The sequence below is a fragment of the Ostrinia nubilalis genome, chromosome 14 (assembly GCF_963855985.1).
Source record: "Ostrinia nubilalis chromosome 14, ilOstNubi1.1, whole genome shotgun sequence".
Lineage (NCBI taxonomy): Eukaryota > Metazoa > Arthropoda > Insecta > Lepidoptera > Crambidae > Ostrinia > Ostrinia nubilalis.
Genome location: NC_087101.1, coordinates 8861081 through 8874324, shown reverse-complemented (window position 1 = coordinate 8874324; position 13244 = coordinate 8861081). Strand labels below are relative to the sequence as shown.

Genomic DNA, 13244 nt, shown 5'->3' with positions numbered 1-13244 from the left:
TTTTTACTGAAAGATATCATCAGAAAATACAATAAGTATCTTCTGATGATTAATTCGGAATAATTTTACATTTTTATCTTGACTGTACGGTAGGTACTGCTCGGTAAAACAGTGTGTTCTGCTTTCGTGGATGTTTTAATTAGACATTTTATAGTTTCATTAAAAAGGTTTTATGAATCTAATAAAGAACCTGTAAACAAACTAATTAAAAACATGCTTCAAAATAGACTCCCCGGCCCCCGCACAAAAATGCACTTATGGATTTAATATTTCAAAAATGTAGTTACATCCCCTAGATTCCATACCTCTTTACCAAAATTCATCAACATTGGTTCAGCAGCTTAATCATGAAAACGCAGTAGACAGACAGAAACATTGAATTTTCGGATAGATCCAGTTTATTTTGTACCTATTTTTGGTACCGTTGGATAGAACTCGTGGAGCACTTTCAGGATCAGTAAGCAGTTTTTGGATATCTTGTATAGTTTAGAAATAATCGAGTGAGATCACTTATCGTTTCCACCCTGTATATTATGTAGTATATCGTTTCGTCCACCAAGACGCGCCCCACCATTCTTCCGCTAGTGTTTGAGTGTTATTGGATACACCCTAAATTATCCATGAGTGCACACGCACACTACAATAATGACGCTCGGATTGCTCGGATCAAACTCCCAGCACCCCGCGCTTCCCTCGACCAAAAATTGGTGGGGCGCGCCTTCGTGGATGAAACGATCTATACTGTATACACTAGTGGTATGCTATCATCAAGTAACAAGCTCTGCTGTTAGCTATTATAGCGCCTGAATCTCAGCAGCCACTCGATGAAGTCACTCAAGGAGCATTTGCAAGCATTCACCTGCAAAATAATAAATGAGATTTGAAACAACAGGTTGCCATGGCAACAGGTGGGCGAAGAACTACATTTTTGCATCGTGTAAGGTGGGTATAACTTAAACCAATCAATTTAAACCTGGCATTGAAGGGTGTTTTTTTTATTTTTTATTTCAAAGTTAATTTTACGAACCCACTTTGACAAATACGAAAACTGCCTTGCTGACGTTTTGTTTTTTTGTTTCAGGTAAGCAGCAGTGAAAATGGATGGTTGGGTAACTTTTTCTTAATAGACTAAACGATGTTGCAACACAACAACAAGCGGCACGCATTAAATTGTATCCAGATATTAGGCAATATTATTAACAAAGTAGATCTTATTTTTATGAACGTGACAGAACTAAATCACGCGTAAATTAATTATCTTCTAGCGTTAATCATTTACAAAACGGAACAATTTATATAATAAATCTATCTAAACGATCCCTTTCCACTACGAATATTATTTGCGGTTAATTTAATCGCTCCAAACTTCAGATTAGTAATTTAAATTTACCACAAAATTCCATAAACCGGGTGTTGTTTCATTAAAATGCATAACTCAAACTTAAAGCCAACTAACTCGGTAGTTTGCCAGAGTTACGGGACGGGAACTAATCAGTAGCACCTTATGTGGCTATAAATAGATGCGATTTTGCAACGAAAAAGGATAGGTCTGATGACTGATGTGCTGGTGATTGAAAAATTAAACCTACGTCACTTTCTGTTAGTAAAATGTGGTACAGTCGACATTGAACTAAGGCTGAGTTGCACCTAACTTTGACCGATACTATAACGTAACCAGTGTTTTTTGTATGGAGTTTGACAGATTTTTGACGTTTGTTAAAGTCAAAGTAAGATGGTGCAACCCAGCCTAAGTTTAAGAGCTTGTTCCCACGGCAATCCAGTTTAGCAGGATCCAGTATGATCACGCAAAACGGTGTGTGTGTGTTTGAAATTCGAATTACAAATTCGAATGGAGGGCTTAGTGTGAGTTTATATCAAACGTCGTCACTAGGTCACTAGTGAGCGCGTTTAAAAAAATTATGAAGATTTTAGTTCCTGAAAGTATTCGCTACGGGCGCTGTACAATCCGTCATACATTTAATGTCATTTTTACGCGCTCACTAGTGAGGATGTTTGATGAAAACTTGCAAACTATTGAAAAAAAAGGGCTGAGCCCTCAGATAGTTTTTTTTTGCAAATGGGTAGTTCGTGAGAATGGTAATTTTAAACCACGTTAATACTACTAAACGGGATCCTGCAAAAATCAGGATATCTCGGTGGGACAAGTCGCTGTGATTACTACAACGCAACCCCTGTAAGATGCCAGTGTTTAGGTACTATCCGTTCGCTTTAAGTTTGTCGCTGGCGATATGACGTCACAAGAAGGGAAACATCTAATAACTTTGTCAAACTATATTTAAAAATATTTTTTACTATATTTGCGTAAAATAAGACACATTAATTGCGTTTTATTACTAACTAATTGGTTTAATAATAATAAATTATATCCCGCGGTTGGGGGAGGGGACGCGCAATCCACGGACCGGAAAACTGAGCGCGAACGGGTAGTAGATGTGCCGTCGTCTGTAAATACGCAAACACCTACTTAATAATCTTCAAATCTACTTAAAAGTCTCTAAGTAACATACTTCTGGCACCACCATAAAATTGGAATAGATATCCATAAATCACATTAAAACCACCTGCCCGTATACGAATTTGAGCCATAAACTGCTCCAGAAGTGTCATAAATGCATACATTCCGCGTTCCGATTGCGAACGGGACGACGTTGACATCAGGGATGTTATGGATATACGAAACCGCAACCATAACCGATTCAAAAGTTTCGGATAGTTTCGGATGTAGGCAGTTTAAAAATTGGCAAAGCATAACAGCATGATTAACCTTTATAATGCCATCTAGTATCAATTTTTATTTTTTTATTACTTTTTATTCGATGTAAAGTGTGCGGCCATGAATGAACCGTGTTGGAAAACTATTGCAAATTGCATTCTAAAGCACAGTTATCCGTAACCGTAACCGAATCCTTCGGATATCCGAAATAAAAAAATATCCGTAACCGTAACCGAAACCGGTTTAATAATATTCCTATATCCGTAACCGTATCCATAACCGAAACTTCATATCCATAACATCCCTAGTTGACATAATGCTGAGATATTACGTTACTGGTACTTTCACGAGTGAATCGACGAGTATTGGCATTACTTAGAGATGCACTGGTAAAAGTATTTAGTAACCAATTAGCTAGTAAAGATTCCCGTTTTTACTCCAATCTCACTTGTAAGTGCTATCCTATTACCTATGTGATTGACCGGTAACCGTATATCAAAAAAATTACTTGTACTTAGAAATTATAAATACTAGACTGCTGCTACAACTGCACAAAGTTTCTATCAAGTTATGGATTACGTAATAGTTAATTTAGATAACATTAATCGTAACATAAAAATTATCTTTTACGTATTCCATTAATACTCGTACAATAATATGTAATTAGAAAGCAAATTTCGGAAATGGCAGTAAATAACCCTCCTTTTGGCGCAGTCCGGTAAAAAGAGAAAGATTTTTAACAAAGAGGAAAAAGAAAAAAACAGATTGCACTACCAATGTACATTTTTAAAAAGTGCGATGCAGCGCAGCCATTATTCTCTTTTATTCATCAGCCAAGAGAATCTCCAACGGAATATCATCGTGTGCACAAACCTCCAAACAGTACAAAGGGAAAATTGCATAACGATCGGGCAGGCGTCGGGCCGTGTCGCGGTCACATTCCCGGATTGTCCCGGGAAATAGCCGGGACTACAGGAAATTGTGCGCCCCGCACTAGCAACAAGTATTTTCGACGGTTAGACGTAAACGGCTGTGAAGCTGTGATTAATATTTCTGAATATTTTGAAGTGAGGATGTTGTTGATGACTTATAAATGAGGTATTAAGTCACCGTAAAATTGTGAATAACATAACCTAGCTCACTCGTAGTTGACAATGTCATGCGTAATCATAATAAACTGACGGAGTTTATAATTTACATTGACTTAAACATATTTTGATAGTTTCTATCTCTACACTAATATTATAAAGAGGAAAACTTTGTTTGTTTGGTTGTAATGAATAGGCTCAAAAACTACTGGACCGTTTTTAAAAATTCTTTCACCATTCAAAAGCTACATTATCCACGAGTAGTAACATAGGCTAAATTTTATTTTGGAAAAAAATAGGGTTCAGGGGTCAACGCGCGCGAAGCCGCGGGCGGAAAGCTAGTTCATTGATAATTCCAAATCCAAAACGACACGACACGTATCGAAGGTGTATATTCAGCTTTATTTACAATCACTCCAAAAGATATTTTACTCCTTTCGATTTAGTATCCGAACACACGCACAAAATTAATTTGACGTGCGCGGGTAGTAAGAAAAAACTAATTACTTCAAATAGGCTGTGGATTAAAATTTATGGTTGAATCAGTGTTACAGAAAACAATTAAATTATATTAATCCGGTATAAAATTTAAAGATTTGTGATAACTCAAAAGGATGTGGATAAAAAATGAAATATTCACCTGAAGTAAGTGCTTAAGTTTGTTTTTATAGAAAGTATTTTCATTGCACGGGGTATTTTACATTACATAGCTGTTCTTTATATTACTTATTACCTATTTATAGTTATTAACAGGTTTTTGGTTTTCATTCAACTGAAAAGTACTTTTGTGACATAACCAAGCGTACGGAATAATTGACAGTGAACGAAAACTATAAATAAGTTAATAACCTAAACAATAACTATTTTTTTATTGAAATTCTAACGAAAACATACTAAACACAGAATACATAAAATTAAAAAAAAAATGTAATATAGGAATACAATTTTCTCTTTGCATATTTTGCTTGAACCGAACTAGTTGGAAATAGTCAAAAGTTTTAACGTATTCGAAATAAAATGTTCACGGACAATGCAGTGGAAACATACGTGTACAGTCACCGTCAGTAAATACTTACCAGCCAGAAAAATGACAGTACTGTTACAGTACCAAGCTTTCAAATAGTCTGAAAACTACGTTGAAAAATGTGATGCATTAGATACAACTGTAGTACATGTTTAACGATAAATTATTGTTATTTCAGTGTTGTTAAACGTGATAAGAAGGGTTAGTGTTCTGGATTAATAAAAAATTCCAACTTGTGCATTGCACATAGTATACCTACACTCTAGTTCTCATAAGTCATTGATGCATTCAGGCGTCTAAAGGAAAAGCACATACTGATTCTCATTTTTAAATTGGAGAAGCTTTCAGATGTTCTAGTTCAAGATCCCCTTACAAGAAAATTAAATTAGCAATTTGTCCATGTTTAAAGTTTATTTACTACTGACTGGCCGAGTAAAACTTTAGAATGGTAAACATTTCTGTCAGCGACTGTACACTCTGAACTGCATGAGAACGTGATGTGGTTGGCCACCGAAACACGTTTTCGCTTTTTGCTAAGTCTTTCTCAGATGTAGACGCAATTTTAATGTATACAGAATCAGATACAGTATAGAAACTAAACATTGTGGTATTTTATGTAGATGGAATAAGTGCTATTTCTCAACAAAAAAATGAGTTTGTGTTGCTTTTTTTCTTTACTGAATAACATTGAAAAGGCAGCATTAAATGTTGGACCTGCTTTGGAGTTTCTTTTAGGCATAGCGGATGGAATAAATAGTACTTCTACTTATCTGCTATGATTTATTTATATGTATTACAGAACAACACTCTTAATTCATCTATTAATTAATAACCATAAAAATAATGACAGAATGTGAAAAAATCACTGTTTACAAATAACTGAAATGTTATAAGTATGTGCATATCCTCCTGAGACCCAGACCCCTAAAAATTGTCGGATTGTCTTGAATTTTGGAAGGCAGGCTAAGATTCATATGTACAACTAACAAAAAATGCGAAAAAAAATCTAGCCCCCCTACATACGCCAAAATGGGGGGTGTCACCAGTGACACTACGGGTTTCAAAGACATTAAAACGGGCTTGAATTAATTAATATTTTAATTACTTCAGGTATGGTAAAATAGGTGTTTTTAGTTTCAAATTGATCTGCAATTGTTTAGAATCGTATAAGATTTACTTTTTAACACCATTATTGAACTTGTTATAACAAACTTTAATTAACTTGCAATAAATGTGTGAATGTATGTTTGAGTAAAATCTTGGAAGCTGAATTAGAGCTACTTCCTGCCAACCGATTGAGCTGAAATTTTGCATAGACATGTAACTCAGATGAGACTTTAATATAATGAGGTCATGGAGCTGATCTGATGATGGAGACGGAAGGTAGCCATAGAAACTCTGTGACTAAACGATGTAACTCTGTCGAGTTTTGACTCATTTGATTGGTATTGACAAGTACTCTGGTCTTGGATGATATCCAGGGTCTGATCTGAGGATGGAGCATAATTTTTTTTATCATCTGTCTCATAAAAGTTGCATAACATTGACTTGACGTTACCATCAGACAATCCTAAAAAGGACCATATTTCAAGTCACGAGTGCCCAAAGTGTCACCAGTGACACTCGAATTAATTGACGAAAATACTTATTACAATAGAAACATTTTAATAGTTTTATCGCAAAATCTGAGAGATATATTACCGTAGCACACAGAAAACACAAAACAATACCAAAAAACTTGTTTTAAATAATATTTTCTTTTCTTGGAATGTGTCATGTCGGAGGTCGCGCGAATTCAAAATTTCAATTAATGTTTACAAAATCAAAAACCCTTTCGTGCGAGGCACAGCAATTTTTTGGATATGTAACATATTCCAACGTTTCACACACTTTTATTAATTTTCATAAATACCAATAAATGGCGCTATAAAAAAAATATTTACTCAAGTGTCACGAGTGACACCGGGGGTCTCAGGAGGATATAATAAACTAACACAAAAAAAAATGCTGCTTTGTCTTTAATTATTCATGTAGAATGTGGTTTCAATATGACTTGGTTCTGTTAAATTAAATTGTTCTTTTAGAAAAAAGCATCTCCTAATTAAGAGTGCTATGAATTTAATTAACAAAATTTTCGACGCACATTAAGAGACAACAAATTCACAAATGCATTGTTTTGTACCACATTACTTGAGTTACAATTAGAAGTAAGGTAGAAGAAAGACATGTAATTAAATTATACTTCGTAATATTTACGGTATTTTAATACTTTGGCTAAAAGATTGAAAGAGTAGTTTTATTTTAAAGTAAATGTGTCTATTCTAGGTTTGTTGCGTTGTCTGCCAACTAATATTCTGTTGTCCCGATTGTCGCCGGAAACACGAAGAAACAGTTCATGGTCTAACTTACGACTGCCCAATTTGCAGAGGAAACCAATTTCTCTGCAAACCCGAAGAACTAAGCCAGCAGTTTATAAAACATTTGTACCAAGAGCACTCACCCCTCCAGTGTAAGAAGTGCCACAAGTATTTCACTAACATGGAAGATTTTACTAACATATCCGAATGTAAAAGTATCTCAGAGCTCGTCAATATTGATAATGAAGTAAACAACTCACAGCTAAAAAAAGTAGAAGAGAAGTTCGATTCTATTTATGATAAAACAAAAAGCGTCGATATCGACAATTTCGAAGCGATAGTATCTGTTGATAAGGTGAATAAAACAGCTGTCATTACTCCGGTTGTAAGGAAAAAGCATATAGTTGATTATGATTCTAGTGAAAGTGAAACGGAGGAGGAGAAAACTTCTGAAGCACAAACAACTAGTTCTAAACTTGCACCAAAAACGCCAAAGTTAAAAAGGCAAAGGGCCGCTACTCCTCATGCAAAGAAATTACTTAGTCTGATGAAGCAAAAAGTTGTAGAAGAGTATGAAGAAACGGTCAATGATGATGATTATGATGGTTCCCCTGTTACTACAAAAACAACTCCATCCCGTAGTGAGAATTCTGGTGGTATGTGCAATTTCTAATTATTGTCGTGATTTTTTTTATTCTAAAGTAACCGTTTTTGTAATTTAAATTTTGAATAAAATACCTAAAGTTCCAGACAATCAGAAAGAGATGACCACGCCAACTTCTCACATTCCACATAATTTGTTAAAACTCGCACAAATAGTCACTACGAGCACTCCTACGCATCCTGTGGTGGGAGGTTGGTCTATTTTTCCGGAACAGAGTGCCGATTCTCCTCTCTCTGAAATCGAGAATACTGAGAGTCCCGCACAAAGTATTGGTAACGAGGTACGAAAATATTATAGTATATTTGTTCTTATTTTGTTTTAATTGGTTTTTTATTTTATATCATGATTTACTTTTATAATTTTCAGCCATCCAAATCCGAGAACATAGCTCCAAAACTAAAAAGTATCATAGTGTCTGGCAGTCGTATAAGATTAGGTAGCCAAGATAGCTCAGAAAAGCACGTCACATTCCAAGAATCGGTCAATAACACCGACGTTTCGTCAGTTAAAATAAAGAAAGTCAAATTCGCTGAGGATACCATTTTTGAACAGGAGAACAAAGCAAAAAGAGGTAATGTTAAATTGGAAGTTATTTCATAGGGAAAATCTAGACCACTGGCATTCTCATCCAGAGAAAAGTTTTTTTTTATTTTCTCAAGATATTTTATTAAATCTTTTATCGGCCGTTTGGTGTAGTGGTTCGGAACGGACTACTATGCCGAAAGGTCCAGGGTTCGATTCCCGGCCGGGCAGAAATTCAAATGATGAATTTTAATTTCTGTGATGGGTCTGGGTGTTACTATGTATAATATGTATGTATTAACAAAAAAAAGTATTTAAGTATGTTTATATCCGTTGCCTAGTACCCATAGTACATGCTTTGCTTAGTTTGGGACTAGAAGCGTAGTGTAAAATGTCCAAGGATATTTATTTATTTTTCTGATTTTTTTATCTAAAGTTTATCGCGTTTTCTAACATAACGATTAATTAATCATAATTCATTCTAAGTAACATTTAATTTTTAAAATATTTACGTACATTTTCAGTATACAGAAAACCAAAACGCATGCTCACCCCAGGCCCTCAGAGGCCTCGATTTTGTCTTAATCCCCGGTTCCAAGCGCTCGTCAATCGATTCGAGAATCAAGGCCAAACGGTCGCACGGACGCCGGTTCATAATAAAGAAAAAACGCCTGAAAGCACACCGGCCATTGGCGAGCCAACGCACATGCCAGCCCGAGCAATAATCTTCAATGAAGAAAGCCTTGTCGTGGACACAGGGAACTACTCAAAAGAATCAAATGAATTATTCAAGACGTGCAGCGATTCTCCGACCAGCTCGGCAGGAGTCAATACAGCCCTGTCTGCACTTACGACCAATATAGCTGGTTCGCTGCAAAACTGCTTGGCATCTGTTCTTAAATCGTCTGGGGAAGACACCGAGATACAGTTCCAATTTGTAATTACAAAAAAGACGATGAGCGTGAAGCGAATCGTTGAAGAAGGTGCTAGTTTGGAAGAGAAATGCAATGAAATCGAAAAACATTATGAGGCAAATAAAGAAAACATTTGGTCGAGTGTAGCGAAGGCCGTCAAAAATGTGTTTTGGGGTGACCAAGATACTGGTAGATATTTTATTTTTTTCTTACTTTAATATTATTTTATTATTATTATGTATTTACCAACAACTGTTACGTTGTTTTACTGCTTCATTTTCATTAACTAAAGTTAAAAATAATTAGACCGAGATTTCCATACCATTATCAGTAAAGAAACTTAATTTTAAAATGGTTCGTTATCGGTGAACGATGCAAATAAATCTTGATCTCATTAATTCTTCTAACAGTGACAGGTAATTACCTCGAAATTCATGGCAGAATTAATTAATGTAATTATGTGTCTAGTAAAATTACTGTTTATTAGTTTTTTTTTGTTGCCTGCATTATAAAGCATCAAAAATAGGCAACAGTTTGAGATAACTCTTTTGTCTGAACAAAAACGTCATGTACTACAATATCGATTTAGGTTAGTACTGTTACTGGATCTGATCCAAATCTGTTTGATAGGCATTTAAATTCATATAATCTGGAAAAGGGCCAAGAGATAAGGGAGCAAATAAAATCCAAATTGTAAATTCAGAATAAAATTCCTTTCCGTGTCGGGCGCAGTTTGATTGCGTTTTTTTATTCATGAGAACACTTGTTTCAATGATTTCATTCTTATAAGGAACCGAGCCATGGCGTATGAGTTTTAATTTTATCCTCCTGTTGCGCTTTTGATATTTCATTTTTCCTTTTACACTTTTTTATTGAACTTGTTTAATTTTATTTTATTTTGTTTTGTTTTGAAAACGGATAAAAATCAAATTTTAATGCAGGTCTAGCGCTTAATCAAGTAAGAGGCATGGGCCGCATGGGAGCGGCACGAGAGGGGTGAAATTATTATGAAGTAACTGAGCATACAAATCTGAAGCACATCTGAAGTCTCGCTGACGTTTGACGTCACGAAATCTGCCCATGCCGCTCCCATGCTTCAGGCACTGAATCAGTTATGAGCTAGACCTGTAACCAGTCATCGTCCGTATGAATCCTATAAAATTAAACAATTGACAATCAATTCCAGCTACCACACCATTCCGCTCAAGCAACAACGATTCGGACTCATCTTCAGCATCGAAGCGCAAGTGTAACGAGATGACAGACCCTGAGCTAAGCCCATTGAACCACAAGCGGCATAGATATGACGGCAGGATCAGGGGACGTCCACCACTACGCAGGAGTAAGACCTGGGGAGTCTCGAATCTGAGGAGTTCGCAGTCGGCTGAACAGCAGTCCTTGTTGAAAGAGGTGTCTGTTGGACAAGATGACGCTATGAATCAAAGCTTCTGAAAAAGGCTGTGTTATTTTTTTAATAATTTATAATAATCAATCGCAATACACACTAGATCTTGGTTCTTGGGTCCAGGATGAGTTTGATTGTTGATCTTTTTATGGATTTAAAATGTCATCGTGTATAATTACGAGTATGTTCTAATACGCTAATTTGGCAGAATAAAGACTTGATGTTTTGTGTCAAATTTATTATGAGTTTAAAGACGTCTGTGATAAAAAATGATAAATGAATTTAATTATTTTTTGAAAATGAAATAAATAAGTACATAACTACACTCGGCATCAAATAAATCGCACCTCCCGCGACAAGCACTTATCAAACGTATGCATCCCCACTTCCCACCAACATTGGTACCATTTGAAAGCCTAGTTCTAAACTTCATTTCATTAAAGGAAAGGTTTTTACCCCAAAAATGTGTCTTTACAAGGATCCAGAGTCACTTCTTCAAAAAATAGGTAGTTACGCTATAGGCATTTTTTATGACTATAAAACTGTTAAGTTGGGATTAATCGCTATCCATCTGTTAAAGAGGACACGTGAGATCTTTATTTGGTTTCATAACCATAAAAATTGGTCTAATTGATCCCAGAGGTGAGCCCAAAGTGAGGTCTATTTTCAAGTCACATTTATGGTATATGTTAATCATTGATTAATAAATTGAATGTGTTTTTCTTTAACGATATTTATTGGGCTTTCAAATAACACCAATATTGTTGGGGCACCATGATTATGTCAGAAGAAAATCTTTAAAGTCCGCGTCGCGGAAGGTGCGATTTATTTGATGTTGAGTATAGTTAATCATTTATTTAGAAATGAAATGTATTTGTCTTTAAGGATATTTATTGGGCTTTCAAATTACACCAATATTGTTGGGGTACCATGATTGTGTCAGAAGAAAATCTTTAAAGTTCGCGTCGCGGAAGGTGCGGTTTATTTGATTGTTTAGTGTAGTTTAATAAATAATTTGTAAATGTGTAAGATTTGTATTTGAATTATTGCATACATAATCGACTTAAGTGACTTTTTAGTAAGAGTTTTACAATAAATCCTGTGTACAACTACATTCAGTCCAACGCTCGGTGATAATTACTTTTGCATACGATTCCATCACACGTTTTATTTTAAATTACAATTGACAGTTTTAACGTTATTTTCAAGGCAATGCCAATGGTTATTCATGTGATTTTATTTAGTTGAAATTTTTAAATGATTGTGTTTGTTAATCTTATTCATTACTTCATTAAAATACACAAGTCTTATAACACGTCTTTTGATGCAAAATATTACAGCTTATTATCATTTTCAGGTACAAAAATAACAAAATTAATAACTTATTAAATAAGAAGAAATTTTCTTCATAACTATAAAACGAAAATAATTTTATATTCTCGTGTTTTTGTTTAAATTGTTTTGTAAGTCGATTACACAAACGTAAAACAGTTATGTACCTACTTGGAATTTGACACAACATAAGGATTTCAATTTTGTTGTCCTAAGTTTGTTAGGTCATGAAAACTTGTCCTCCAACCCGGTCATTAGCCAAACTCAATCTGTCCGCTCGCAAATACATCTCTTGTTGATGTGCGCTAATTTCCATCCGCCATGTCACCCGCACTTGCTCATGTCTCGTCGAAAATTTAGAACCACAATGAATTTTGCCATTAGTCCAGCCATCATATTGTAGTACTATAAGTGTACAAGAAATAACATAACCTACAGTAGTTGCTATCTTTTAAAGTGAACTTCGGGGTTTTTAACGATTAATTTGGTGAAGTGATTTCTGTAACACACAATTTTTAGAATTAGAAAGACAACCGTTCTATCAAGATTTTCATCCTCAGATTGATATTTGTTTCCAATAGACATAAAGGTATTGCCGAGTGTCCTTTATCTCCTAGATAGATTTTCAATTCTAGGTGTTATTTGATAAACTACGACTACGAGTACAACCAAATTCCCAGTGGGGGCAAATTTTTCTGTTCGGTTTGGTTGGTGGTAGGGCTTGTTCTAATTCCGCCTGGCTAGCTACCACCATCTTATCTAAGTCTGTCGCCATAACAACAATGTTAACAGCATTGTTGTGTTCCGGCAGTTAGAAGTAAGATAGCCAGTTCCTCTGTGGTTGAAGATTCCGGGTGAAGCTCGCTTCCACCTTCGGCTTGATCAGGTGAGATACAAGTCAAGAGCTTCCTCGTTGTGGATAAAAAAATACATTTCTTGTTGATGATCGCTAATTTCCAGCCGCCATGTCACACACACTTGCTCATAATATCTCGTCGAAAATCGTCGTCATTAGTCCAGCCGTGGAGCAAAATACCAGAAGTAACATCGATAGTTGAAGTAGTATACTTTAAAAGAGAACTTCAAGCTTAAATAGTATGAGTAGCGAATAGGTATAATATAAATTCTATAGGCAGGTAGGTATTTTCTTGTGCATAACGTTTAATAGTTTTATCTTAACAGCGATTTTGTGTTAAATAGGTAG

The 13244-nt window shown here is 35.3% G+C and overlaps 2 protein-coding genes across 2 annotated transcripts in view; both read left to right on the top strand.

The window, feature by feature from the left end:
* The window catches only part of LOC135078113 (dopamine D2-like receptor), a 181140-nt gene that overhangs the window by 132271 nt on the left and 35625 nt on the right, over positions 1-13244 (top strand). The gene's annotated exons all lie outside the window — the stretch shown is intronic.
* On the top strand, positions 7385-11933 carry LOC135078266 (uncharacterized). Its single transcript, XM_063972865.1, has 5 exons — positions 7385-7859; positions 7948-8147; positions 8234-8438; positions 8914-9492; positions 10490-11933. Exons 1-5 carry the CDS (start codon positions 7385-7387, stop codon positions 10753-10755), a joined length of 1725 nt encoding a protein of 574 aa, XP_063828935.1. The 3' UTR covers positions 10756-11933.